The sequence below is a fragment of the Pollachius pollachius genome (assembly GCF_949987615.1).
Source record: "Pollachius pollachius genome assembly, chromosome: 10".
Classification (NCBI taxonomy): Eukaryota; Metazoa; Chordata; class Actinopteri; order Gadiformes; family Gadidae; genus Pollachius; species Pollachius pollachius.
This window is the reverse complement of record NC_136943.1, coordinates 2521736-2547042: the sequence shown is the minus strand read 5'-3', so window position 1 is coordinate 2547042 and position 25307 is coordinate 2521736. Positions and strand designations below refer to the sequence as shown.

General features: G+C 52.3%; 5 protein-coding genes across 6 annotated transcripts; all 5 read right to left on the bottom strand.

The window, feature by feature from the left end:
- Positions 1-957: 957 nt before the first annotated feature.
- Positions 958-3789, bottom strand: LOC307081572 (centrin-2-like; the record flags this gene model as incomplete). The annotated part of the gene is made up of 3 exons (XM_079744823.1): positions 958-1047; positions 3148-3285; positions 3667-3789. 3 exons carry the CDS (start codon positions 3787-3789, stop codon positions 958-960), a joined length of 351 nt encoding a protein of 116 aa, XP_079600949.1.
- An 803-nt stretch (positions 3790-4592) lies between these two features.
- Positions 4593-7281, bottom strand: LOC307081304 (centrin-2-like). The gene is made up of 4 exons (XM_079744423.1): positions 7186-7281; positions 6003-6131; positions 5484-5621; positions 4593-5001 (listed from the first exon to the last, which is right to left on the bottom strand). Exons 2-4 carry the CDS (start codon positions 6123-6125, stop codon positions 4912-4914), a joined length of 351 nt encoding a protein of 116 aa, XP_079600549.1. The 5' UTR covers positions 6126-6131; positions 7186-7281; the 3' UTR covers positions 4593-4911.
- Positions 6229-9404, bottom strand: LOC307081305 (centrin-2-like). The gene is made up of 3 exons (XM_079744424.1): positions 8339-9404; positions 7820-7957; positions 6229-7337 (listed from the first exon to the last, which is right to left on the bottom strand). The coding sequence occupies exons 1-3, from the start codon at positions 8459-8461 to the stop codon at positions 7248-7250; spliced, it is 351 nt and encodes a 116-aa protein (XP_079600550.1). The 5' UTR covers positions 8462-9404; the 3' UTR covers positions 6229-7247.
- A 182-nt stretch (positions 9405-9586) lies between these two features.
- On the bottom strand, positions 9587-10800 carry LOC307081570 (centrin-2-like; the record flags this gene model as incomplete). Its single annotated transcript, XM_079744821.1, has 3 exons — positions 9587-9676; positions 10159-10296; positions 10678-10800. 3 exons carry the CDS (start codon positions 10798-10800, stop codon positions 9587-9589), a joined length of 351 nt encoding a protein of 116 aa, XP_079600947.1.
- Positions 10164-16304, bottom strand: LOC307081303 (uncharacterized protein). 2 transcript variants are annotated; one of them, XR_013812138.1, is made up of 6 exons: positions 16172-16304; positions 14627-14785; positions 13033-13161; positions 12514-12651; positions 11880-12031; positions 10164-10806 (listed from the first exon to the last, which is right to left on the bottom strand). XR_013812138.1 is itself a non-coding variant. In XM_079744422.1 (5 exons), the coding sequence occupies exons 1-5, from the start codon at positions 16172-16174 to the stop codon at positions 11942-11944; spliced, it is 519 nt and encodes a 172-aa protein (XP_079600548.1). In that variant the 5' UTR covers positions 16175-16304; the 3' UTR covers positions 11804-11941. The 2 variants fall into 2 exon arrangements, 1 of the variants encoding a protein (XP_079600548.1); XM_079744422.1 differs by lacking the exon at positions 10164-10806 and having other exon boundaries at positions 11804-12031.
- Between the last annotated feature and the right edge of the window lie 9003 nt (positions 16305-25307).

The window sequence follows — 25307 nt, the reverse complement described above, 5'->3', positions numbered from 1 at the left end:
ACGTCCTGGCACTTGAAAATAGCATTGTGTAGCCTCTTATTCCTGCTATCTTTGTTGTCTAGGGACAAGGGGTTAACCCAGAGATTGTTAGTGCTTGTCACTTGGCTCTATGAACATCCTTACTGTACCGACAGCGACACTTTGATCGCTACATAACACCGACCAAAGTGAAACTGAGCTGCTGAGATGAGTCAAGACCAAGGGGAATGGCAAGGGAATGGGTAAAGATCAGAGCAGTACAAAAACTATGGACTGCATTCACACAGCGCTTTTCTTACCAGTGGCCACTCAGTCCTTCGGAGGAGACGTAAAACCGAGGTCCTGACTCACTGAGGTCATAAAAGGTCCCAGGGCACTTATCGCAAAGAGTAGGGGTTTCCCCGGTGTCCTCGCTAAACCTGCCAAATCCGGCTCATTCAATCTGGCCCCTAATCATCCTCCTGTATCATTGGCTGACTCATTAATAGCCTCACTCTCCACCTCAAGCTGGTGTGTGGTGAGCGTTCTGGGTGCTGCACACTGGTGGTGGTGAATGAGGTCATCCCCTTACTGTAAAGCGTCTTTGAGTGATTTATAAAAGCGCTATATGAATTCAATCAATTAAAGCGCTTTGCAATACTGCATCACATTCACCCATTCATACACACATTCACACATTCATGCCGGTGTCTGCCATGCAAGGCGACAGCCAGCTCGTCGGGAGCAGCCAGTGTGAGGCGTCTCGCTCAGGGACACCTCGACACTCCGCTAGGAGTGTCGCGGTGTCCCACATGCCGCCACGAGACTTACACAAAGTGACACCAAAGGAATACTTTGAGAAACATAAATAACTTTATTCATGTTCGATGCAAAACGACGGTACAAAAACACAGAAAGCGTATTGAGACGTATTTACAGGCGGCGTCCGCAGGTTGCCATGGCAGCCGGATGGAGCGATGGGGAGCCACAAGGGGGCGGTCAGTACAGACTGGTCTTCTTCATGATCCTCAGGAACTCCTGCTCGTTGACCTCCCCGTCCCCGTCTCTGTCCGCCTCGTCGATCATCTCCTGAAACCACGAAACACATTAGACCAGGAGACCCAGCAGCTCGGACACATACAGTGGGGCAAAAAAGTATTTAGTCAGCCACCAATTGTGCAAGTTCTCCCACTTAAAAAGATGAGAGAGGCCTGTAATTTTCATCATAGGTATACCTCAGCTATGAGAGACAAAATGAAAAAAAAATATATAGAAAATCACATTGTCTGATTTTTAAAGAATTTATTTGCAAATTATGGTGGAAAATAAGTATTTGGTCAATAACAAAAGGTCATCTCAATACTTTGTTACATGCCCTTTGTTGGCAATGACAGAGGTCAAACGTTTTCTGTAAGTCTTTACAAGGTTTTCACACACTGCTGCTGGTATTTTGGCCCATTCCTCCATGCAGATCTCCTCTAGAGCAGTGATGTTTTTGGGCCACACAGACTTTCAACTCCCTCCAAAGATTTTCTATGGGGTTGAGATCTGGAGACTGGCTAGTCCACTCCAGGACCTTGAAATGCTTCTTACAAAACCACTCCTTCGTTGCCTGGGCGGTGTGTTTGGGGTCATTGTCATGCTGAAAGACCCAGCCACGTTTCATCTTCAGTGCCCTTGCTGATGGAAGGAGGTTTTCACTAAAAATCTCACGATACATGGCCCCATTCATTCTTTCCGTCATACGGATCAGACATCCTGGTCCCTTGGCAGAAAAACAGCCCCAAAGCATGATGTTTCCACCCCCATGCTTCACTGTAGGTATGGTGTTCTTTGGACGCAACTCTCCTCCAAACACGACGAGTTGAGTTTTTACCAAAAAGTTATATTTTGGTTTCATCTGACCATATGACATTCTCCCAATCCTGTTCTGGATCATCCAAATGCTCTCTAGTAAACTTCAAACGGGCCCGGACATGCACTGGCTTTAGCAGGGGGACACGTCTGGCACTGCAGGATTTGAGTCCCTGGCGGCGTAGTGTGTTAGTGATGGTAGCCTTTGTTACTTTGGTCCCAGCTCTCTGGAGGTCATTCACTAGGTCCCCCCGTGTGGTTCTGGGATTTTTGTTCACCATTCTTGTGATCATTTTGACCCCACAGGGTGAGATCTTGCGTGGAGCCCCAGATCGAGGGAGATTATCAGTGGTCTTGTATGTATTCCATTTCCTAATAATTGCTCCCACAGTTGATTTCTTCACACCAAGCTGCTTACCTATTGCAGATTCAGACTTCCCAGCCTGGTGCAGGTCTACAATTGTGTTTCTGGTGTCCTTTGACAGCTCTTTGGTCTTGGTCATAGTGGAGTTTGGAGTGTGACTGTTTGATGTTGTGGACAGGTGTCTTTTATACTGATAAGGAGTTCAAACAGGTGCCATTAATACAGGTAACAAGTGGAGGACAGAGGAGCCTCTTAAAGAAGAAGTTACAGGTCTGTGACAGCCAGAAATCTTGCTGGTTTGTAGGTGACCAAATACTTATTTTCCACCATAATTTGCAAATAAATTCTTAAAAAATCAGACAATGTGATTTTCTGGATTTTTTTTTTCATTTTGTCTCTCATAGCTGAGGTTTACCTATGATGAAAATTACAGGCCTCTCTCGTCTTTTTAAGTGGGAGAACTTGCACAATTGGTGGCTGACTAAATACTTTTTTGCCCCACTGTATAGAGATTGATCTTTATCTACATCTATATCTATCTATATATCTATACATATATAAATATAAATCCCATTCCTAACAGAGGTGATTGTTAGACATGGGACGATGGCTTTGAATTGTGCATCTGTCTGTCTGTCTGTGAGTGAATGACGGGGAGAGAGAGAGTGAGTGACAGAGAGAGAGAGAAAGAGTGAGTGACAGAGAGAGAGAGAGAAAGAGAGTGAGTGACAGAGAGTAAGTCAGTGAATTAATGAGAGTGCGGGAGAGAGTAAGTGAGTGAGTGATAGAGAGAAAGGGAGAGAGAGTGTTAATGAGTGAGTGAAAGAGAGAATGAGTGAAGAAGACAGAGTTTGAGTGAGAGGGTGAGTGATTGTGTGAGTGAGGGAGAAAAAGAGTGAGTGAAAGAGAGAATGAGTGAGCGAGCGAGTGATTGGGTGAGTGAGCGAGTTTGAGTGAGTGCGTTCCTGTACCTGCAGCTCCTCGTCGGTTAGGTTCTCCCCCAGCTCCTTGGCGACCCGCTTCAGGTTCTTGAAGGAGATCCTTCCGGTGCAGTCGTCGTCAAACAGCCGGAAGGCCTTCAAGATCTCCTCCGTGAAGTCCTTCTCGCTCTGAGGAACACGGGACGGCGCGTCACAAAGGTCAGATATCACACGGGGCGACATGTGGCTCAGGAGGTAGAGCGGGTCGGCCGGTCACCGGAAGGTTGCCGGTTCGATCCCCGGCTCCTCTGAGCCGAGTGCAGAGGTGTCCCTGAGCGAGACGCCGCGGCCTGACTGCTCCTGGCTGTCGCCTTTGCGTGGCTGACACCGCCGTCGGTGTATGAATGAGTGCGTGAATGGGTGAATGTGAGGCGAAATTGTGAAGCGCTTTGAGTGGCTAGCTGGTTAGAAAAGCGCTGGATAAATCATCACGCTTTCCCGTTTGAGATCAGCGGAAACCAATAATAGCTGACACTGCAGACGGCCTGGGTGTCATGCCCCCCGCCATACCATCTTGGGGGTCATCATGCTGAGGAAGTCGTTGAAGTCGATCATCCCTGATCCCTGCTTGTCGATGTCGGCGATCATCTTCTTGATCTCCTCCTTTTTGGGCTCGAAGCCGAGCGCACGCATGGCCACCTGGGGGGGGGGAGGGGGGGGGGGCACAATCAAACCCCACGCGTCAATCAAACACCACGTGGGAACTCGCTGTGAACCCACACAAGCTCACCAGCTCCTGAAAGACTCACCTGTTCAGAGTTCACCTGGACTCTACTTATTGTACTTATTGTATGTCGTACGTCCTGGCACTTAAAAATGGCTTTGTGTAGCCTCTTATTACTGCTATCTTTGTTGTCTAGGGACAATGGGTTAACCCAGAGATTGTTAGTGCTTGTCACTTGGCTCTATGAACATCCTTACTGTACCGACGGCGACACTTTGGTCGCTACATAATAACGATCAAAGTGAAACTGAGCCGCTGAGATGAGTCACGACCAAGGGGAATGGTAAGGGAATGGGTAAAGATCAGAGCAGTACAAAAACTATGGACTGCATTCACACAGCGCTTTTCTTACCAGTGGCCACTCCGTCCTTCGGAGGAGACGTAACACCGAGGTCCTGACTCACTGAGGTCATTAAAGGTCCCAGGGCACTTATCGCAAAGAGTAGGGGTTTCCCCGGTGTCCTCGCTAAACCTGCCAAATCCGGCTCATTCAATCTGGCCCCTAATCATCCTCCTGTATCATTGGCTGACTCATTAATAACCTCACTCTCCACCTCAAGCTGGTGTGTGGTGAGCGTTCTGGGTGCTGCAAACTGGTGGTGGTGAATGAGGTCATCCCCTTACTGTAAAGCGTCTTTGAGGGATTTATAAAAGCGCTATAGGAATTCAATCAATTAAAGCGCTTTGCCATACTGCGTCACATTCACCCATTCATGCACACATTCACACATTCATGCCGGTGTCTGCCATGCAAGGCGACAGCCAGCTCGTCGGGAGCAGCCGGTGTGAGGCATCTCGCTCAGGGACACCTCGACACTCCTAGCGGAGTGTCGCGGTGTCCCACATGCCGCCACGAGACTTACACAAAGTGACACCAAAGGAATACTTTGAGAAACATAAATAACTTTATTCATGTTCGATGCAAAACGACGGTACAAAAACACAGAAAGCGTATTGAGACGTATTTACAGGCGGCGTCCGCAGGTTGCCATGGCAGCCGGATGGAGCGATGGGGAGCCACAAGGGGGCGGTCAGTACAGACTGGTCTTCTTCATGATCCTCAGGAACTCCTGCTCGTTGACCTCCCCGTCCCCGTCTCTGTCCGCCTCGTCGATCATCTCCTGAAACCACGAAACACATTAGACCAGGAGACCCAGCAGCTCGGACACATATAGAGATTGATCTTCATCTATATCTATATCTATCTATATATCTATACATATATAAATATAAATCCCATTCCTAACAGAGGTGACTGTTAGACATGGGACGATGGCTTTGAATTGTGAATGACGGGGAGAGAGAGAGTGAGTGACAGAGAGAGAGAGAAAGAGTGAGTGACAGAGAGAGAGAGTGAGTGACAGAGAGTAAGTCAGTGAATTAATGAGAGTGCGAGAGAGAGTAAGTGAGTGAGTGATAGAGAGAAAGGGAGAGAGAGTGTTAATGAGTGAGTGAAAGAGAGAATGAGTGAAGAAGACAGAGTTTGAGTGAGAGGGTGAGTGATTGTGTGAGTGAGGGAGAAAAAGAGTGAGTGAAAGAGAGAATGAGTGAGCGAGCGAGTGATTGGGTGAGTGAGCGAGTTTGAGTGAGTGCGTTCCTGTACCTGCAGCTCCTCGTCGGTTAGGTTCTCCCCCAGCTCCTTGGCGACCCGCTTCAGGTTCTTGAAGGAGATCCTTCCGGTGCAGTCGTCGTCAAACAGCCGGAAGGCCTTCAAGATCTCCTCCGTGAAGTCCTTCTCGCTCTGAGGAACACGGGACGGCGCGTCACAAAGGTCAGATATCACACGGGGCGACATGTGGCTCAGGAGGTAGAGCGGGTCGGCCGGTCACCGGAAGGTTGCCGGTTCGATCCCCGGCTCCTCTGAGCCGAGTGCAGAGGTGTCCCTGAGCGAGACGCCGCGGCCTGACTGCTCCTGGCTGTCGCCTTTGCGTGGCTGACACCGCCGTCGGTGTATGAATGAGTGCGTGAATGGGTGAATGTGAGGCGAAATTGTGAAGCGCTTTGAGTGGCTAGCTGGTTAGAAAAGCGCTGGATAAATCATCACGCTTTCCCGTTTGAGATCAGCGGAAACCAATAATAGCTGACACTGCAGACGGCCTGGGTGTCATGCCCCCCGCCATACCATCTTGGGGGTCATCATGCTGAGGAAGTCGTTGAAGTCGATCATCCCTGATCCCTGCTTGTCGATGTCGGCGATCATCTTCTTGATCTCCTCCTTTTTGGGCTCGAAGCCGAGCGCACGCATGGCCACCTGGGGGGGGGGAGGGGGGGGGGGCACAATCAAACCCCACGCGTCAATCAAACACCACGTGGGAACTCGCTGTGAACCCACACAAGCTCACCAGCTCCTGAAAGACTCACCTGTTCAGAGTTCACCTGGACTCTACTTATTGTACTTATTGTATGTCGTACGTCCTGGCACTTAAAAATGGCTTTGTGTAGCCTCTTATTACTGCTATCTTTGTTGTCTAGGGACAATGGGTTAACCCAGAGATTGTTAGTGCTTGTCACTTGGCTCTATGAACATCCTTACTGTACCGACGGCGACACTTTGGTCGCTACATAATAACGATCAAAGTGAAACTGAGCCGCTGAGATGAGTCACGACCAAGGGGAATGGTAAGGGAATGGGTAAAGATCAGAGCAGTACAAAAACTATGGACTGCATTCACACAGCGCTTTTCTTACCAGTGGCCACTCCGTCCTTCGGAGGAGACGTAACACCGAGGTCCTGACTCACTGAGGTCATTAAAGGTCCCAGGGCACTTATCGCAAAGAGTAGGGGTTTCCCCGGTGTCCTCGCTAAACCTGCCAAATCCGGCTCATTCAATCTGGCCCCTAATCATCCTCCTGTATCATTGGCTGACTCATTAATAACCTCACTCTCCACCTCAAGCTGGTGTGTGGTGAGCGTTCTGGGTGCTGCAAACTGGTGGTGGTGAATGAGGTCATCCCCTTACTGTAAAGCGTCTTTGAGGGATTTATAAAAGCGCTATATGAATTCAATCAATTAAAGCGCTTTGCCATACTGCGTCACATTCACCCATTCATGCACACATTCACACATTCATGCCGGTGTCTGCCATGCAAGGCGACAGCCAGCTCGTCGGGAGCAGCCGGTGTGAGGCATCTCGCTCAGGGACACCTCGACACTCCTAGCGGAGTGTCGCGGTGTCCCACATGCCGCCACGAGACTTACACAAAGTGACACCAAAGGAATACTTTGAGAAACATAAATAACTTTATTCATGTTCGATGCAAAACGACGGTACAAAAACACAGAAAGCGTATTGAGACGTATTTACAGGCGGCGTCCGCAGGTTGCCATGGCAGCCGGATGGAGCGATGGGGAGCCACAAGGGGGCGGTCAGTACAGACTGGTCTTCTTCATGATCCTCAGGAACTCCTGCTCGTTGACCTCCCCGTCCCCGTCTCTGTCCGCCTCGTCGATCATCTCCTGAAACCACGAAACACATTAGACCAGGAGACCCAGCAGCTCGGACACATATAGAGATTGATCTTCATCTATATCTATATCTATCTATATATCTATACATATATAAATATAAATCCCATTCCTAACAGAGGTGACTGTTAGACATGGGACGATGGCTTTGAATTGTGAATGACGGGGAGAGAGAGAGTGAGTGACAGAGAGAGAGAGAAAGAGTGAGTGACAGAGAGAGAGAGTGAGTGACAGAGAGTAAGTCAGTGAATTAATGAGAGTGCGGGAGAGAGTAAGTGAGTGAGTGATAGAGAGAAAGGGAGAGAGAGTGTTAATGAGTGAGTGAAAGAGAGAATGAGTGAAGAAGACAGAGTTTGAGTGAGAGGGTGAGTGATTGTGTGAGTGAGGGAGAAAAAGAGTGAGTGAAAGAGAGAATGAGTGAGCGAGCGAGTGATTGGGTGAGTGAGCGAGTTTGATTGAGTGCGTTCCTGTACCTGCAGCTCCTCGTCGGTTAGGTTCTCCCCCAGCTCCTTGGCGACCCGCTTCAGGTTCTTGAAGGAGATCCTTCCGGTGCAGTCGTCGTCAAACAGCCGGAAGGCCTTCAAGATCTCCTCCGTGAAGTCCTTCTCGCTCTGAGGAACACGGGACGGCGCGTCACAAAGGTCAGATATCACACGGGGCGACATGTGGCTCAGGAGGTAGAGCGGGTCGGCCGGTCACCGGAAGGTTGCCGGTTCGATCCCCGGCTCCTCTGAGCCGAGTGCAGAGGTGTCCCTGAGCGAGACGCCGCGGCCTGACTGCTCCTGGCTGTCGCCTTTGCGTGGCTGACACCGCCGTCGGTGTATGAATGAGTGCGTGAATGGGTGAATGTGAGGCGAAATTGTGAAGCGCTTTGAGTGGCTAGCTGGTTAGAAAAGCGCTGGATAAATCATCACGCTTTCCCGTTTGAGATCAGCGGAAACCAATAATAGCTGACACTGCAGACGGCCTGGGTGTCATGTCCCCCGCCATACCATCTTGGGGGTCATCATGCTGAGGAAGTCGTTGAAGTCGATCATCCCTGATCCCTGCTTGTCGATGTCGGCGATCATCTTCTTGATCTCCTCCTTTTTGGGCTCGAAGCCGAGCGCACGCATGGCCACCTGGGGGGGGGGGGGAGCACAATCAAACCCCACGCGTCAATCAAACCCCACGCGTCAATCAAACACCACGTGGGAACTCGCTGTGAACCCACACAAGCTCACCAGCTCCCGAAAGACTCACCTGTTCAGAGTTCACCTGGACTCTACTTATTGTACTTATTGTATGTCGTACGTCCTGGCACTTAAAAATGGCTTTGTGTAGCCTCTTATTACTGCTATCTTTGTTGTCTAGGGACAATGGGTTAACCCAGAGATTGTTAGTGCTTGTCACTTGGCTCTATGAACATCCTTACTGTACCGACGGCGACACTTTGGTCGCTACATAACAACGACCAAAGTGAAACTGAGCCGCTCACGACCAAGGGGAATGGTAAGGGAATTGGTAAAGATCAGAGCAGTACAAAAACTATGGACTGCATTCACACAGCGCTTTGCTTACCAGTGGCCACTCCGTCCTTCGGAGGAGACGTAACACCGAGGTCCTGACTCACTGAGGTCATAAAAAGTCCCAGGGCACTTATCGCAAAGAGTAGGGGTTTCCCCGTTGTCCTCGCTAAACCTGCCAAATCCGGCTCATTCAATCTGGCCCCTAATCATCCTCCTGTATCATTGGCTGACTCATTAATAACCTCACTCTCCACCTCAAGCTGGTGTGTGGTGAGCGTTCTGGGTGCTGCACACTGGTGGTGGTGAATGAGGTCCCCCCCTTCACTGTAAAGCGTCTTTGAGTGCCTTAAAAAAGCGCTATATGAAATCAATCAATTAAAGCGCTTTACAATACTGCCTCACATTCACCCATTCATGCACACATTCACACATTCATGCCGGTGTCTGCCATGCAAGGCGACAGCCAGCTCGTCGGGAGCAGCCGGTGTGAGGCATCTCGCTCAGGGACACCTCGACACTCCTAGCGGAGTGTCGCGGTGTCCCACATGCCGCCACGAGACTTACACAAAGTGACACCAAAGGAATACTTTGAGAAACATAAATAACTTTATTCATGTTCGATGCAAAACGACGGTACAAAGACACAGAAAGCGTATTGAGACGTATTTACAGGCGGCGTCCGCAGGTTGCCATGGCAGCCGGATGGAGCGATGGGGAGCCACAAGGGGGCGGTCAGTACAGACTGGTCTTCTTCATGATCCTCAGGAACTCCTGCTCGTTGACCTCCCCGTCCCCGTCTCTGTCCGCCTCGTCGATCATCTCCTGAAACCACGAAACACATTAGACCAGGAGACCCAGCAGCTCGGACACATATAGAGATTGATCTTCATCTACATCTATATCTATCTATATATCTATACATATATAAATATAAATCCCATTCCTAACAGAGGTGACTGTTAGACATGGGACGATGGCTTTGAATTGTGAATGACGGGGAGAGAGAGAGTGAGTGACAGAGAGAGAGAGAAAGAGTGAGTGACAGAGAGAGAGAGTGAGTGACAGAGAGTAAGTCAGTGAATTAATGAGAGTGCGGGAGAGAGTAAGTGAGTGAGTGATAGAGAGAAAGGGAGAGAGAGTGTTAATGAGTGAGTGAAAGAGAGAATGAGTGAAGAAGACAGAGTTTGAGTGAGAGGGTGAGTGATTGTGTGAGTGAGGGAGAAAAAGAGTGAGTGAAAGAGAGAATGAGTGAGCGAGCGAGTGATTGGGTGAGTGAGCGAGTTTGAGTGAGTGCGTTCCTGTACCTGCAGCTCCTCGTCGGTTAGGTTCTCCCCCAGCTCCTTGGCGACCCGCTTCAGGTTCTTGAAGGAGATCCTTCCGGTGCAGTCGTCGTCAAACAGCCGGAAGGCCTTCAAGATCTCCTCCGTGAAGTCCTTCTCGCTCTGAGGAACACGGGACGGCGCGTCACAAAGGTCAGATATCACACGGGGCGACATGTGGCTCAGGAGGTAGAGCGGGTCGGCCGGTCACCGGAAGGTTGCCGGTTCGATCCCCGGCTCCTCCGAGCCGAGTGCAGAGGTGTCCCTGAGCGAGACGCCGCGGCCTGACTGCTCCTGGCTGTCGCCTTTGCGTGGCTGACACCGCCGTCGGTGTATGAATGAGTGCGTGAATGGGTGAATGTGAGGCGAAATTGTGAAGCGCTTTGAGTGGCTAGCTGGTTAGAAAAGCGCTGGATAAATCATCACGCTTTCCCGTTTGAGATCAGCGGAAACCAATAATAGCTGACACTGCAGACGGCCTGGGTGTCATGCCCCCCGCCATACCATCTTGGGGGTCATCATGCTGAGGAAGTCGTTGAAGTCGATCATCCCTGATCCCTGCTTGTCGATGTCGGCGATCATCTTCTTGATCTCCTCCTTTTTGGGCTCGAAGCCGAGCGCACGCATGGCCACCTGGGGGGGGGGGGGGGGGGGGGGGCACAATCAAACCCCACGCGTCAATCAAACACCACGCGTCAATCAAACACCACGTGGGAACTCGCTGTGAACCCACACAAGCTCACCAGCTCCTGAAAGACTCACCTGTTCAGAGTTCACCTGGACTCTACTTATTGTACTTATTGTATGTCGTACGTCCTGGCACTTAAAAATGGCTTTGTGTAGCCTCTTATTACTGCTATCTTTGTTGTCTAGGGACAATGGGTTAACCCAGAGATTGTTAGTGCTTGTCACTTGGCTCTATGAACATCCTTACTGTACCGACGGCGACACTTTGGTCGCTACATAATAACGATCAAAGTGAAACTGAGCCGCTGAGATGAGTCACGACCAAGGGGAATGGTAAGGGAATGGGTAAAGATCAGAGCAGTACAAAAACTATGGACTGCATTCACACAGCGCTTTTCTTACCATTGGCCACTCCGTCCTTCGGAGGAGACGTAACACCGAGGTCCTGACTCACTGAGGTCATTAAAGGTCCCAGGGCACTTATCGCAAAGAGTAGGGGTTTCCCCGGTGTCCTCGCTAAACCTGCCAAATCCGGCTCATTCAATCTGGCCCCTAATCATCCTCCTGTATCATTGGCTGACTCATTAATAACCTCACTCTCCACCTCAAGCTGGTGTGTGGTGAGCGTTCTGGGTGCTGCAAACTGGTGGTGGTGAATGAGGTCATCCCCTTACTGTAAAGCGTCTTTGAGGGATTTATAAAAGCGCTATATGAATTCAATCAATTAAAGCGCTTTGCCATACTGCGTCACATTCACCCATTCATGCACACATTCACACATTCATGCCGGTGTCTGCCATGCAAGGCAACAGCCAGCTCGTCGGGAGCAGCCGGTGTGAGGCATCTCGCTCAGGGACACCTCGACACTCCTAGCGGAGTGTCGCGGTGTCCCACATGCCGCCACGAGACTTACACAAAGTGACACCAAAGGAATACTTTGAGAAACATAAATAAGTTTATTCATGTTCGATGCAAAACGACGGTACAAAAACACAGAAAGCGTATTGAGACGTATTTACAGGCGGCGTCCGCAGGTTGCCATGGCAGCCGGATGGAGCGATGGGGAGCCACAAGGGGGCGGTCAGTACAGACTGGTCTTCTTCATGATCCTCAGGAACTCCTGCTCGTTGACCTCCCCGTCCCCGTCTCTGTCCGCCTCGTCGATCATCTCCTGAAACCACGAAACACATTAGACCAGGAGACCCAGCAGCTCGGACACATATAGAGATTGATCTTCATCTATATCTATATCTATCTATATATCTATACATATATAAATATAAATCCCATTCCTAACAGAGGTGACTGTTAGACATGGGACGATGGCTTTGAATTGTGAATGACGGGGAGAGAGAGAGTGAGTGACAGAGAGAGAGAGAAAGAGTGAGTGACAGAGAGAGAGAGTGAGTGACAGAGAGTAAGTCAGTGAATTAATGAGAGTGCGGGAGAGAGTAAGTGAGTGAGTGATAGAGAGAAAGGGAGAGAGAGTGTTAATGAGTGAGTGAAAGAGAGAATGAGTGAAGAAGACAGAGTTTGAGTGAGAGGGTGAGTGATTGTGTGAGTGAGGGAGAAAAAGAGTGAGTGAAAGAGAGAATGAGTGAGCGAGCGAGTGATTGGGTGAGTGAGCGAGTTTGAGTGAGTGCGTTCCTGTACCTGCAGCTCCTCGTCGGTTAGGTTCTCCCCCAGCTCCTTGGCGACCCGCTTCAGGTTCTTGAAGGAGATCCTTCCGGTGCAGTCGTCGTCAAACAGCCGGAAGGCCTTCAAGATCTCCTCCGTGAAGTCCTTCTCGCTCTGAGGAACACGGGACGGCGCGTCACAAAGGTCAGATATCACACGGGGTGACATGTGGCTCAGGAGGTAGAGCGGGTCGGCCGGTCACCGGAAGGTTGCCGGTTCGATCCCCGGCTCCTCCGAGCCGAGTGCAGAGGTGTCCCTGAGCGAGACGCCGCGGCCTGACTGCTCCTGGCTGTCGCCTTTGCGTGGCTGACACCGCCGTCGGTGTATGAATGAGTGCGTGAATGGGTGAATGTGAGGCGAAATTGTGAAGCGCTTTGAGTGGCTAGTTGGTTAGAAAAGCGCTGGATAAATCATCACGCTTTCCCGTTTGAGATCAGCGGAAACCAATAATAGCTGACACTGCAGACGGCCTGGGTGTCATGCCCCCCGCCATACCATCTTGGGGGTCATCATGCTGAGGAAGTCGTTGAAGTCGATCATCCCTGATCCCTGCTTGTCGATGTCGGCGATCATCTTCTTGATCTCCTCCTTTTTGGGCTCGAAGCCGAGCGCACGCATGGCCACCTGGGGGGGGGGGGGAGCACAATCAAACCCCACGCGTCAATCAAACCCCACGCGTCAATCAAACACCACGTGGGAACTCGCTGTGAACCCACACAAGCTCACCAGCTCCCGAAAGACTCACCTGTTCAGAGTTCACCTGGACTCTACTTATTGTACTTATTGTATGTCGTACGTCCTGGCACTTAAAAATGGCTTTGTGTAGCCTCTTATTACTGCTATCTTTGTTGTCTAGGGACAATGGGTTAACCCAGAGATTGTTAGTGCTTGTCACTTGGCTCTATGAACATCCTTACTGTACCGACGGCGACACTTTGGTCGCTACATAACAACGACCAAAGTGAAACTGAGCCGCTCACGACCAAGGGGAATGGTAAGGGAATTGGTAAAGATCAGAGCAGTACAAAAACTATGGACTGCATTCACACAGCGCTTTGCTTACCAGTGGCCACTCCGTCCTTCGGAGGAGACGTAACACCGAGGTCCTGACTCACTGAGGTCATAAAAAGTCCCAGGGCACTTATCGTAAAGAGTAGGGGTTTCCCCGTTGTCCTCGCTAAACCTGCCAAATCCGGCTCATTCAATCTGGCCCCTAATCATCCTCCTGTATCATTGCCTGACTCATTAATAACCTCACTCTCCACCTCAAGCTGGTGTGTGGTGAGCGTTCTGGGTGCTGCACACTGGTGGTGGTGAATGAGGTCCCCCCCTTCACTGTAAAGCGTCTTTGAGTGCCTTAAAAAAGCGCTATATGAAATCAATCAATTAAAGCGCTTTACAATACTGCCTCACATTCACCCATTCATGCACACATTCACACATTCATGGCGGTGTCTGCCATGCAAGGCGACAGCCAGCTCGTCGGGAGCAGCCGGTGTGAGGCGTCTCGCTCAGGGACACCTCAACACTCCTAGCAATCAAACCCCACGCGTCAATCTAACACCACGCGTCAATCAAACACCACGAGTCAATCAAACACCACGTGGGAACTCGCTGTGAACCCATGTAAGCGCACCAGTTTCCTCAAAAGACTTATTGTATGTTGTACGTCCTGGCACTTAAAAATAGCATTGAGTAGCCTCTTATCCTAGCTATCTATGTTGTATACGGGGAATGGGTTAACCTAGTGATGGTTAGTGCTTGGCACTCGGTTCTATGAACATCCTTACCGTACCGACAGAGATATACTGTTGTTTCTCCTTCTTCTGACAAATGGACTCATTGTAAGTCGCTTTGGATAAAAGCCTCTGATAAACGCCCTGAATATAAAGATGATTGTAATGTCTGCCTGAGCCATAACTGGAGAGAGGGGAGATAGAAACAAAGAGAAGAGGGGAAGATAGAGAGGGAGAGACTAAGGGGGAGATAGAGGGGGAGAGAGAAAGGGGGAGATAGAGGGGGAGAGAGGAAGGGGGAGACAGAGGGGGAGGGAATGTAATGTGCGGGTGAGTGGTGCGTGGGGGCCCACCTTGAGCTCCTTGACGTCGATGGTGCCCGTCCCGTCCGTGTCGAACAGGTCGAAGGCCTCGCGGATCTCCTGCTTCTGCTCCTCCGTCAGCTCGGGCTGCTTGTGGGTGGGCTTCTTCCGCTGGGCCCCGGCAGGGCTGGGCTTACGGTAGCCTGAGGCCTGGTTAGAGGGGGAACATGGGGCTTACGGTGTATTCAGTGTTTCTAACCGCTGTATGTCTGGATGGTCAGTGAAAGTGTGAAACGTTGTGAGAACAGCTCACCAGATGTCTCAAACCAGCCCAGAAAACATGTTACCTCAAGGTTCCCCCAATGATGTGGCTTATTGTCGTCACATGAACCAGGTGTAGAAAGGGTGTTTCACGGCCGAGACACCCTTTCTACACCTGGCTCATGTGATGACAATAAGCCAGGTGGTGTAGGGGGTTCCACCTACAGGGGGGTTTTACACCACCTGCGGGGTATCCTACCACACCTGCAAATGGTAGGGCGGGATTGCTTAATGTACTCCAAAGGTTCTAACAGAGTCTATTGTTTTGCATGTAAGCTTTTGGGTGAAGCTAGAGTTGCTGACACGCGCCGTGTGGTGGGGTTTAATAACTGGCAGTGTCTTTCAAAAACACTGAAGCGCCATGAAACAAGTGGTCATCACATGAATGCTTCTCCGATGTGGAAAGAATTGGCATCCCGCTTACGCCTAGGTAAAACTATTGATAGCGAATTGCAGAGAGCCATGGCCGCTGAAAAGGCACACTGGAGAAGTGTGTAGACTCGGGTGATCGCCTGCATACTCTTCCTTGCAGAAAGAAACCTGCCACTGAGGGGGGGGAAAATGCACAGTTAGGAAATCCTAGAAATGGAAATGTTCTGGGTATCCTTGAGCTCATAGCACGGTATGATGTTACACTGGCAGAGCATCTTAGAAAGGCTGGATATCTGTCCTGGTGCACTCAAAATTAATTTTTTGATTCAATGTCAGAGTGTGTTTTAGGTCAAATTTCTGCCCAGATCAAAGCCTCCAAGTACTTTGCAGTGGAATTGGACTGCACCCCCGATATTTCAAAGCAAGAGCAGGCCTCAGTTATCATACGGTATGTTCACACAGATGAGAAGAAGGTTCTATATTACTGAATCTTTCTTGGGGTTCACGGCTGTGAAGGACGCAACTGGGAAAGGCCTCACAGAAAAAAAAAGAAGGTTTTGTTGGGGGGGGGGGGGGGCTGCTATGTGTCTGCATACCCCCCAGAGTGTAGGCAGTTGCGCCCCTGTGCAGGTGGAGTAGGACCCCTCACCCCACCTAGAGGGGGTGTTAGATCGGGTAGGACCCCCTTCAGGTGGTGTAAGACCCCCAGGACGGTTCCCCCCGGACTGATCCGTCAGAACGCCGCGCTCTTAACGCGCGGTTCCGCCGCCCACAAAGTTGGCTTTAGCTTAGCTCGGATTGTACCGGGTCGTCTTTCAACTTTTCCCCCTGGTTTGCTGATCGGTTTACGGATCGATAAGAAAGGAAGCGTGTCGAAAGTGTCAGTAAACTAGAGATATTTACCATTTTCCAGATCTCCGTAGTGCGGTATCGACTGTCTTGGATTCACTCCGTTGTCAACAACGAACATAAGCAACAGCAACAGCAACAGCAACCGCAAAGTTTGCTTTTTTTCGAGTGACAACCGCCCCGGCAAATAGGAGGGACGGCAACTACAGGATTCCCTTCGCTCGACCAATGGCGAGTATGGATAGGCGGGCGTTGGTGTCAGTCCACCAATCGAGGCATTCGTTTCCGTGTCTCCTAGCAACAGGCGCAGCACGAGCATGCGCAGAGCGTCGCAGACGCACAGCGGCGGTGCAGACGGGCTGATCCAATGGGCTGATCCTCGACGGGAGTCTTTATTATTATATTATAATGATGTAGAGAACGTTCATCATCACTGCGTTTTATGATGAATGAGTGATTGTGGAACAGACACTGCTTCGGGACCACAGCAGAAGTGAGTGGTCTTTATGCTGTCCTGCTATAATCAAATGAACAGATCAACGTGCAGTGAGTGAGTGAGTCGTAGTGATGCGTTACCTGCTTCCTTGCAGCTATAACTTTACTTTGTTTATGTTAAAAGAACAAAAAGCTGTTATTATTTACAATACCCAAACCAATAGTTGATGCAGAGAATCTAAACGGTGAAGTTGCCCATGTTTGCATGGTATCAACCGTAGATCAGAGCGCAACAGGTCTGCGTTAAGCATGTTGTGACTGTCGGGGCCACACAGTCATGTTCTCCAGGGTTCAGCAGCAGCAGCAGCACGTCGGGCTGCAGAAGGTGTCCGCGCTGGCCGGCCTGGCCCACTCCTCCCTCGGACCCTGCAAGTCCTACAAGCTGATCCGGGAGGAGGGTAGCGGCGCGGCGGCGCTGGCCTGCTCCTGCGTCCGTCTGCTGGAGACCCTGGAGCCGAGCTGTGCGGTGGGCCAGCTGGTCGGCGAGGCGGTGCGGGCGCATCACGGTGCGCACGGCACGGGGGCCGGCTGCCTGCTGTTCATGGCCGGGGCGTGGAGCCGCGCGGCGCTGGAGTGCCTGCGGAGGGGGGTCCCGGCGCCGCGGCTAGTCGGGGCTATGAGCGAGGGTTTGGACGTGTGCCTGCGGGCGTGCGGGAGACACAGCGTCCGGTTGGAGCTGGTCAACGACAACAACACGCCGCCGCCGCCGCCGTTGCCGCCTTCCCCCGCTGTCGCCACGCAGCGGCCGGGTGCGCGCGCCCGCCCTGGGAGCATCAGACTGAGCCACAGCAGACACTTCGGTGGCGCCACGGCCGCTAGCGCCGCCGCGGCGCTAGCGGCCCCGGCTCGTGGCGTTGGAGACGTGGGGCCGGCGGCGAGGGCCCTGAGCCACGGCCGCGCCCGCTCCATGGAGCTGGTGGTCCAGGCCGGCCGCATGCAGTCGGCCCCCGGGGCCGCCTCCGCCCTGGACCTGGGGCAGGTGGTGACCTGCGTGGTGCCCGGTCTGTCGGAGGACCAGGCGTGCGTCCTGCCGGGCTGGGTGGTCCGGCTGCCGCTGGAGAAGGCGGTGCTGGCCCAGCGGCTGGGGGGCCGGTCTCTGCGCGTGGCCCTGCTCACCGGAGACCTCTGCGTGAGGTACCGCCACCTGGGCTCCAAGAGACCCCCGGGGCTGAGCCACGTGGCGGACCGCCTGGGCCCGGGGGGGTCCGGCGGGGAGGCCCGGTGGGCCGACGGCGTCCTGGCCGCCCTGCTGCGGCTGGGCGTGGAGCTGGTGCTGGTCTCGGGGGCGGCCAGCGACGCCCTGGCCCCCCCCTGCCTGGCCCGCGGGGTGCTGCTGGTGGAGCGGGTGCGGCCCTCGGTCCTGAGGGCCCTCGCCGGGGCCTCGGGGGCCGTCCCGGTCGCCTACGCCTCCCAGCTCAGCGAGCGCTGTGTGGGGACGGGGGTGACGGTGGCCCCCTGGAGAGACCTGGGGGAGCACCAGGCGGTGTGCGTCTCCGCGCGGGCCCCCGGGGGCCTGGCCACGGCGGTGCTGACGGGCTGCGTCCCCGCCCGGCTGCAGGCGCTGGAGGACGAGTTCTGGGCCTGCGCCCGCCGGCTGCAGCGGGCCCTTCAGGACGGGGCCCTGCTCCCCGGGGCCGGCCTCATCGAGTTGCTCTGTGTCCACGACCTCCGGGAGCACGCCCGGCGACCCCTCGCGGGCCCCGGGGGGGCGGAGCCTGAGGCCGGGGCCGCGGGAGGCCCCTACAGGGACACGGTCCTGATGCTGATGGCGGAGGCCCTGACGGACTACGTTGCCACGGTGACGGCCAACAGCGGGCTGATCTCTAAGCTCCAGGCCCGGAGGGTGGTGGAGCAGGAGGTGGAGCTGCTGGGGGTGGGGGCGGGGGACGGGCAGTCAGGGGTCCTACAGGGGGAGACGGGTCTGGGGGAGAGTGGTCCGGGCGGAGCCTCCGGTGGTCCGGGCGGAGCCTCCGGTGGGCTGGGCGGAGCCTCCGGTGGGCTGGGCGGAGCCTCCGGTGGTCCGGGCGGAGCCTCCGGTGGGCTGGGCGGGGTTTTGGGTGGAGCAGAACAGAGCAGGGTGTATGATAACCTGAGTGTGAAGGTGGAGGCGTGGAGGAGGGCCATGGACCTGGTTCTCCTGGTGCTGCAGACGGACGCGGAGGTCATTACGGGCATCGACCCGGACTCCCTGCAGACGGAGACGGACTTAGTGCTGCTCTGATGTCCGTCATTCAGCAGGGATACTTTTACTAAGCAATTGTCCTTTTTTTTTTTTACATATTTCTACAAAGTGAAAATTTTGCTGTATATTTTGAAAAATACTGAAATTGTATTTTACCTGTTGATTTAATAAACAACTACAGGGAATGGATTAATGCTTAACTCTTCTTGATGTTTCTCACATTAACCAATTAGTCAGTCCCTCCAGAAAAATGCGGCGTTTTTTTGTGATTGTTGAGGCCAAAAATCCTTGATTATGCGGCACGTTTTCTTAAAAAATGCGATGAAATATGCGGCATATTTATGCAGTTTTATGTGATGAAATTGCGGGAACTTCCGAAAAATGCAGCTTTTCGTTGACGTTCACGTCGGGTAATTAAGTCACTTCATAACGTTCCCATGGCAACAGGGGGAAATGGCTGCTCTTGTGTGAAGTAAACGCAACATTTTTCAACTTTCTGCTAAGATATATATTACTTTTTTTCTAACGAAAATGCAGGGATTATGAAATCATGCAAGGCCCGCATATTTTGCACGGAAATCGGCGATTTATGCGGTGAAAGTGCGGCATATTGGAAAAAATGCGGCCCCCGCATGAATATGCGGACTTTGGTTGATTATGTGTTGAATCATGCGATTGCATAATCGCGTTTTTCTGAAGGGACTGATTAGTCATGAAGACAATGTTCCTGCGTATGTTGTTGTCGTTCCTATATGGGACACCTGGGGGCGACATACGCTACATGTGATTAAGAAGCTGTTCTATTCCCGGCTGGTTTAGTAGAGCGATGTCACTCATTAGCAGATCAGCGACACATTCCTTCAAGGCTTTAGAGAAACACTTCCTTGCGAGACAGGGCTAATGTTAGGATAAATTATTCGGTGTTTAATTTAATTTTTAGTAATTTTGTTAATGAAAAGTTAATGATGAATGTTTGGGTTTCTATTGAAACCGTGAAATCAAATATCAACCTACATAAACAAAGATGATATATATTTGAGACTAAAATACTATTCTCTTTTAATACTATAATAGACACATCTAAAACATGTTTTCAAGTCCCACACTTTCAGGTTCTCTCATTGAGACTAAGTGGGTGTGTGAAAGCCCAGCCCTAAATAATAGGAATAGCAAATTGGTTGTTTTGTACTCCAGATATAACAATCAATCCCTGAAGGATCGATATGTCAAGTCCGACCCTGACACTCTCCTACCGCAGAGATACGGTTGTCAGGGTTACCAGCTCTGTTTTCTAGTTCTGTGTGTTTTGGTCCATGATTAACTGCTGAGTCCGAGCTCCCACGGTGAACATCAGCCTGTTGGTCCCCTGCTAGGGTTTGGTTTGGCCGGATCTTCACACCTAGCCTCTCTGGTCCAGTGAGTTCATTGGAGCCGGTAAGACATGAACTTTCACTGTTCCTGTCCAGTTAGCTTTTGAATTCCCATTGGTCTGAGCCGAGTGATTTAGGGGTTGGGTAAATGGACTGCATTTATACCCTGCTTTCCTAACCAGTGGCCGTGCAAAGCGCTTTACAATATTGCCTCACATTCACCCGTTCATGCACACATTCACACACCGACAGCGGTGTCAGCCACGCAAGGCGACAGCAAGCTCGTCGGGAGCAGTCAGGCTGAGGCGTCTCGCTCGGGGACTCCTCGACGCTCAACAGACACATGCTGCCCCACGTGTCTGCTGAGTTGGTCTTCACCCCTGACCTTTCTACCTCTTGTGTCGTGCCGATGCCACAGAAGATCTCTGGAGGACCCCACCACTCTGAGGTGCGGCCACAGTGTGTGTCGTCCATACAGCACCGGCCCAAGAACCTCAGGAGCAATGTGGACACGGTGGATGTGAGTGTGACCCGCTGTGGAGCAGCTGGAACATACTGACCAGTGAGCAGAAGCCCTGAGCACTACCTCATCCGGCCCTCACACTCAGCCTGGCCTCAAGGGGAACCATGACAAGCCTGATGGATTATTTACTGGAACATGGGACGTTTTCATCCTCGCCCCATAAACTTTATGAACATAACTATTTATTGGATTACAGTTATAGTCCCAGGAACTCTCAAAGAGTCTCTGGGTTGAGTCTCCCCTCAGTGTGAGCACTAATGAAAGGTTGCTGTTCACACTTAGTGTACGAGACCTCCTCTCCGGAGTGGCCGAGTGACGCAGAACCAGCCCTCCTCTCCTCCTCCTCCTCTCATCCTCTCCTCCTTCCATGCAGGGGAGGCTGCTTAGCGGGCCGTCAGTCCACAGCCTTTGAGTATGTGAGTGTGTGTGTGTGTGTGTGTGTGTGAGTGTGAGTGTGAGTGTGTGCGCTCTCAGAGCGCATGCGACCGGAGGCCCTGCAGGGAAAGCCTCTCACAGATCTAAGCCAGCTGCCCTCCTTTATTAAACACAACAGAGCAGCAGAGCAGAGCCGAGCAGAGGGCCCGACCCGTTCCCTGTACGAGCAGATCAGACCTCTCTCCCAGGACCTACCAGGACCAGGGCCAGGACCGGGACCAGGACCAGTACCAGGACCAGGGCAAGGACCAGGACCGGTTCCGGTCCGGCTGCTACACCCAGGACCAGGAGCAGCAGGATCGCAGCAGACCGAAGGACAGAGCTTCACCTCCAGCCAGACAGAACGGCTCCGAGCCCCCGATCTCCACGGATGGGGGAGGGCCCTCCTTAAGGGGGGTTGTTCAGCGGGAGGAACCCCCAGGGCGAGGGAGAGCCAGGTCCTGTTCCGAGGGGAGGGGAGGCAGAGGGGGGAGGGCAGAGTTAGTGGGAGGTGGGAGGCCAGCACGGGGCTCCTGCTCTGCCGGGAGGGGAGAAGGAGACGCAGCAGACGAAGACGAGAGGAGGAGGAGGAAGAGGGAAGAGGAGGCTATGGCCACGGGAGATATCACCACTCTTCCCGCCACACCTGACGACGGTAGCGGCGGCTTCCCGGCGGCCAACTTCAGAGACCCCAAGAGGCTGTACTGCAAGAACGGAGGCTTCTTCCTGCGGATCGCCTCCGACGGCCGGGTGGACGGCGTCCGCGAGAAGACCAACCCCCACAGTAAGTGGTGCCAGATGCTAGCCGCACACATTAGCCTCAGTAAGTACTGCCAGACTCGTGGCTCCCCGCCCCCAACACAATGCCTCTCTGTGCTGCCTTTTCCCCACGCACATCCAACCAGGAAGTACCAGTGTAGTGGAAACCACGCTCGCGGGACTATCGCAGCGTTTCCGATTGCCCAAGGCTGATTTTGTCCGTTTGGTGGCATGTGGCTCAGGAGGTAGAGCGGGTTGGCTGGTAACTCGAAGGTTGCTAGATCGAGTGTCGAGGTGTCCCTAAGCAAGGCACCTCACCCTGACTGCTCCGGACAAGCTGGCCGTCGCCTTGTGTGGTTGACATCGCCGTCGATATGGGAATGTGTGCATGATGGGTGAATGTTAGGCCATTTTGTAAAGCACTTTGAGTGGCCACTGGTTAGAAAAGTGCTGTATAAATGCAGTCCATTTACCATTGGTGTTGGGCAACGCTGGAGGCTTGGTCTGTGCCCAGCGTCGGTGCCAGGGTGACGGCATGGCATCGCTGTACCTACTGTCACGTCGTCTGGATAGAGACAGTGTTGATGTCCACCACCTTGAGTCATCGCCATTCACAAAAAGCTCCGCTCACGGCTCTGTCTGCCTGACATCCAGTCTGACGGCTGGTCACCGCAGTTTACTCAACACACACTAATGGGTTTCCTCTTGTTTGTGGATCGCAGTGCCCTGCAGAGGCTTACCTGCGTCACCACCAGGAAGAAGGGTGGATGGTCGGTTCAGGGCTGTAGACGCAGTGACCCAGAGGCATGTGGGAAGGGAAACACCTGGTGGCCACATTCCTCAGGAGTTAAGGGAGACTGCTGGGCTATCTTTACCCCCGGTCGTATTTAGCCTCCACCTTTAACCTGCTCAGGGGAAGGGCTGCTCATGTCAGGCCTCCAGGCTTTGACTGACAGCCCTCTCATTGTGTTGAAGCACCGGAAGGTGAACCACAAAATATTGCAGGTATGTTTCAGGTGATCAGTGAAACATGAAACAAACAGACCAACAATTTGATGCAAGAGATGATAGAGAGATAATCATTTTGAATGACTCTCTGAAAGCCTAAAACCCTGAAAGTCTGTAGTGAGAAATGACCCCAGATTGTCCACTCTCACCCCAGATAGCCCTTAGCTCTGTGTCTAAGGGCTAATGTATATGCCCCTAAACATTGCAACACAAGCTAGAGGACGAGTGTGAAGAACAACTTTAATTACAGCAGGTCTCCAGCGAGCGGTTGGAATCCCTCTGGGAACTCTTCTCGTTGAGTTCAGACGCTAGCCGCACACATTAGCCTCAGTAAGTACTGCCAGACTCGTGGCTCCCCGCCCCCGACACAATGTGTGTTGATTAGATGCCACAATGAATGTGGGAACTCTCCCACGTTGAGTTCAGCGAGCAGTGGTCTGGGTCTGGCTTCGAGACGCCTGCCCACTGAATAACACGATGCAGAACAGAGAGTCATCTCCACTCTCAGAGAGGAATGTCTGCTTGATAGATGATCCGCCCATCCTGCCCAGTACCTCCCACCCAGCAGCCAGACTCAGTACAGCCGAGTCCTTCTATGAACCAGGGAGGAGTTTGACTGTTTTCTGTGTGTGTGTGTGTGTGTGTGTGTGTGTGTGTGTGTGTGTGTGTGTGTGTGTGTGTGTGTACATCATTTGAACACGCTGCCTTCATGGAGGAGCTGAAGTCTGTTGGTGAGGATGGGCTTATTTATAATTGGTCAGCCAAAACCGACCCCATCCACTCTAGAGCGCTTCATAGCTGCTGATTGGAGCTTGTTGATTGGCTGGTTGTCCCACACTAACGAGTTGTCTCTGCCCCCCAGTCAGGCTGCAGCTCCAGGCCACGTCGGTGGGGGAGGTGGTGATCAAGGGGCTGGCTGCTAACCGCTACCTGGCCATGAACCGTGACGGGAGGCTGTTCGGAGCGGTGAGTCCCGAGTCCTTCTGCTCTTCCTCCTCTGGCTGCTTCTCCCTCCCCTCACTGGCTGCGCTGAAGGTTCTTCTTCTCTTCAGATCTTTTGCCTTCCCAAATATAACCTGTTGGTTGAGCTGTAAAGAAAACGAATTGTCCTTTCACATAGACATGAGTTTCAGCTGGAAATATAGCAAATTATATATGTTTCATGCAATTTAATTAACACAATTTATGAGGAAAAACTAAAGTTTCACCAGACCTACGATCCAGTACCACACAGGATCAAGACTCACACTGAGGTCTAGACCTACAATCTAGAGAGGTATGGCACAGCTGAAGCCAGATGACTGTAGAGCAGAACTATCTAGAGTGGGAGGTCCTTCCTGACAACGTGCTCCTCAATCCAGCTCAGTGCCTGCTTCTCTGAAGGGAATGTGGATGCTCTGAGGCTGGGGGGCAGTGAGTGTAGAGGCGGGGGTCTAATGTGGCTCGGTGGTTCCTCCGGCTTGCTAATAAGAAGCTACGAAAGCCAGCAGACAGACATCTGCACAACAGGAATACCATCTTTGTGTTGTTAAACCTGGAGGGATGTATTCCAAGCACTTCCTGTGCTGAACACGCAGATGCCTTCTGTGTGTGAAGCCGATTGAGCAGCCGCCCCAGGCTGCGTTTCTGGTGGGCGGCGGGTACATGGAGAATGAGGAGAACATCTGGATATTACAAGTTCAACATCTGCAGATCACAAGTTCACAACTCAGGTTCTCGCCGAGGATCAGTCTGGCCTCGCTCCCAGTAAAAACAACCGTCCACCCCCAAAGAGTGTACGGACCAATCAGCGCTAGGGAGGGGTTTTAGTTTGTCGAAGCGCAGAGGGAGCTCCGCGGTCTGCGCTCGACGAAGGCGCAGCGATCAGCAGAGTTCAATCTGACGGAGATTTGGTTTGACTTTGACTTCGAGGAGGAGCAGGATAAGGAGTAGGAGAAGGAACCGTGAGTAGGAACCGAGGTGTTCAGAACCTCCTGGGTACACTTCCCTTGTCCGGACAGGTAGTCCAGTACCCAGGTGTCAGTGTAATATAACTAGACCAGTGACACACATTCGATGCTGCTTTACTGTTGAGTCCTAGATTACTATATTCTAACGGGTGCCTTCTTCTCTCCTTGCTAACCCTGGACATGAGGGTCGTCTGATGCGGGTTGGGTTTTCCGAGGCTCTTCTGAGGTCTTGTCCTCAGATCTGGGCCTATGCAGCCATCGGAGACTGAGACTGAGAAGAAGAGCACTAATGACCTCCACTGGACTGTTGTTCCCACTGGAGGGAGTGATAGTTGTGTCCTGTGGCAGTGAGGGTTGTAGAGGTAACTGAGGCAGCCAGCGACCCTCTTACTGGACTGGGTGTGGGAGGGCTACCACCTAGCAACACACAGATCTGGGCCAGGGCTGAATCATCACATCCACTCAGCTACTGAATCAAAGTCCCCACAGA

What these genes read in the sequence shown, in the direction of transcription:
- LOC307081305 (XM_079744424.1), bottom strand. Translation starts at nt 8,461, where the DNA reads ATGCGTGCGCTCGGCTTCGAGCCCAAAAAGGAGGAGATCAAGAAGATG. An exon ending in GCATGATGACCCCCAAGATG is followed by an intron (nt 7,958 to 8,338) that starts GTATGGCGGGGG and finishes CGTGTTCCTCAG; the next exon opens with AGCGAGAAGGACTTCACGGA. An exon ending in TAACCGACGAGGAGCTGCAG is followed by an intron (nt 7,338 to 7,819) that starts GTACAGGAACGC and finishes TCGTGGTTTCAG; the next exon opens with GAGATGATCGACGAGGCGGA.
- LOC307081303 (XM_079744422.1), bottom strand. An exon ending in GCATGATGACCCCCAAGATG is followed by an intron (nt 12,652 to 13,032) that starts GTATGGCGGGGG and finishes CGTGTTCCTCAG; the next exon opens with AGCGAGAAGGACTTCACGGA. An exon ending in TAACCGACGAGGAGCTGCAG is followed by an intron (nt 12,032 to 12,513) that starts GTACAGGAACGC and finishes TCGTGGTTTCAG; the next exon opens with GAGATGATCGACGAGGCGGA.
- LOC307081304 (XM_079744423.1), bottom strand. Translation starts at nt 6,125, where the DNA reads ATGCGTGCGCTCGGCTTCGAGCCCAAAAAGGAGGAGATCAAGAAGATG. An exon ending in GCATGATGACCCCCAAGATG is followed by an intron (nt 5,622 to 6,002) that starts GTATGGCGGGGG and finishes CGTGTTCCTCAG; the next exon opens with AGCGAGAAGGACTTCACGGA. An exon ending in TAACCGACGAGGAGCTGCAG is followed by an intron (nt 5,002 to 5,483) that starts GTACAGGAACGC and finishes TCGTGGTTTCAG; the next exon opens with GAGATGATCGACGAGGCGGA.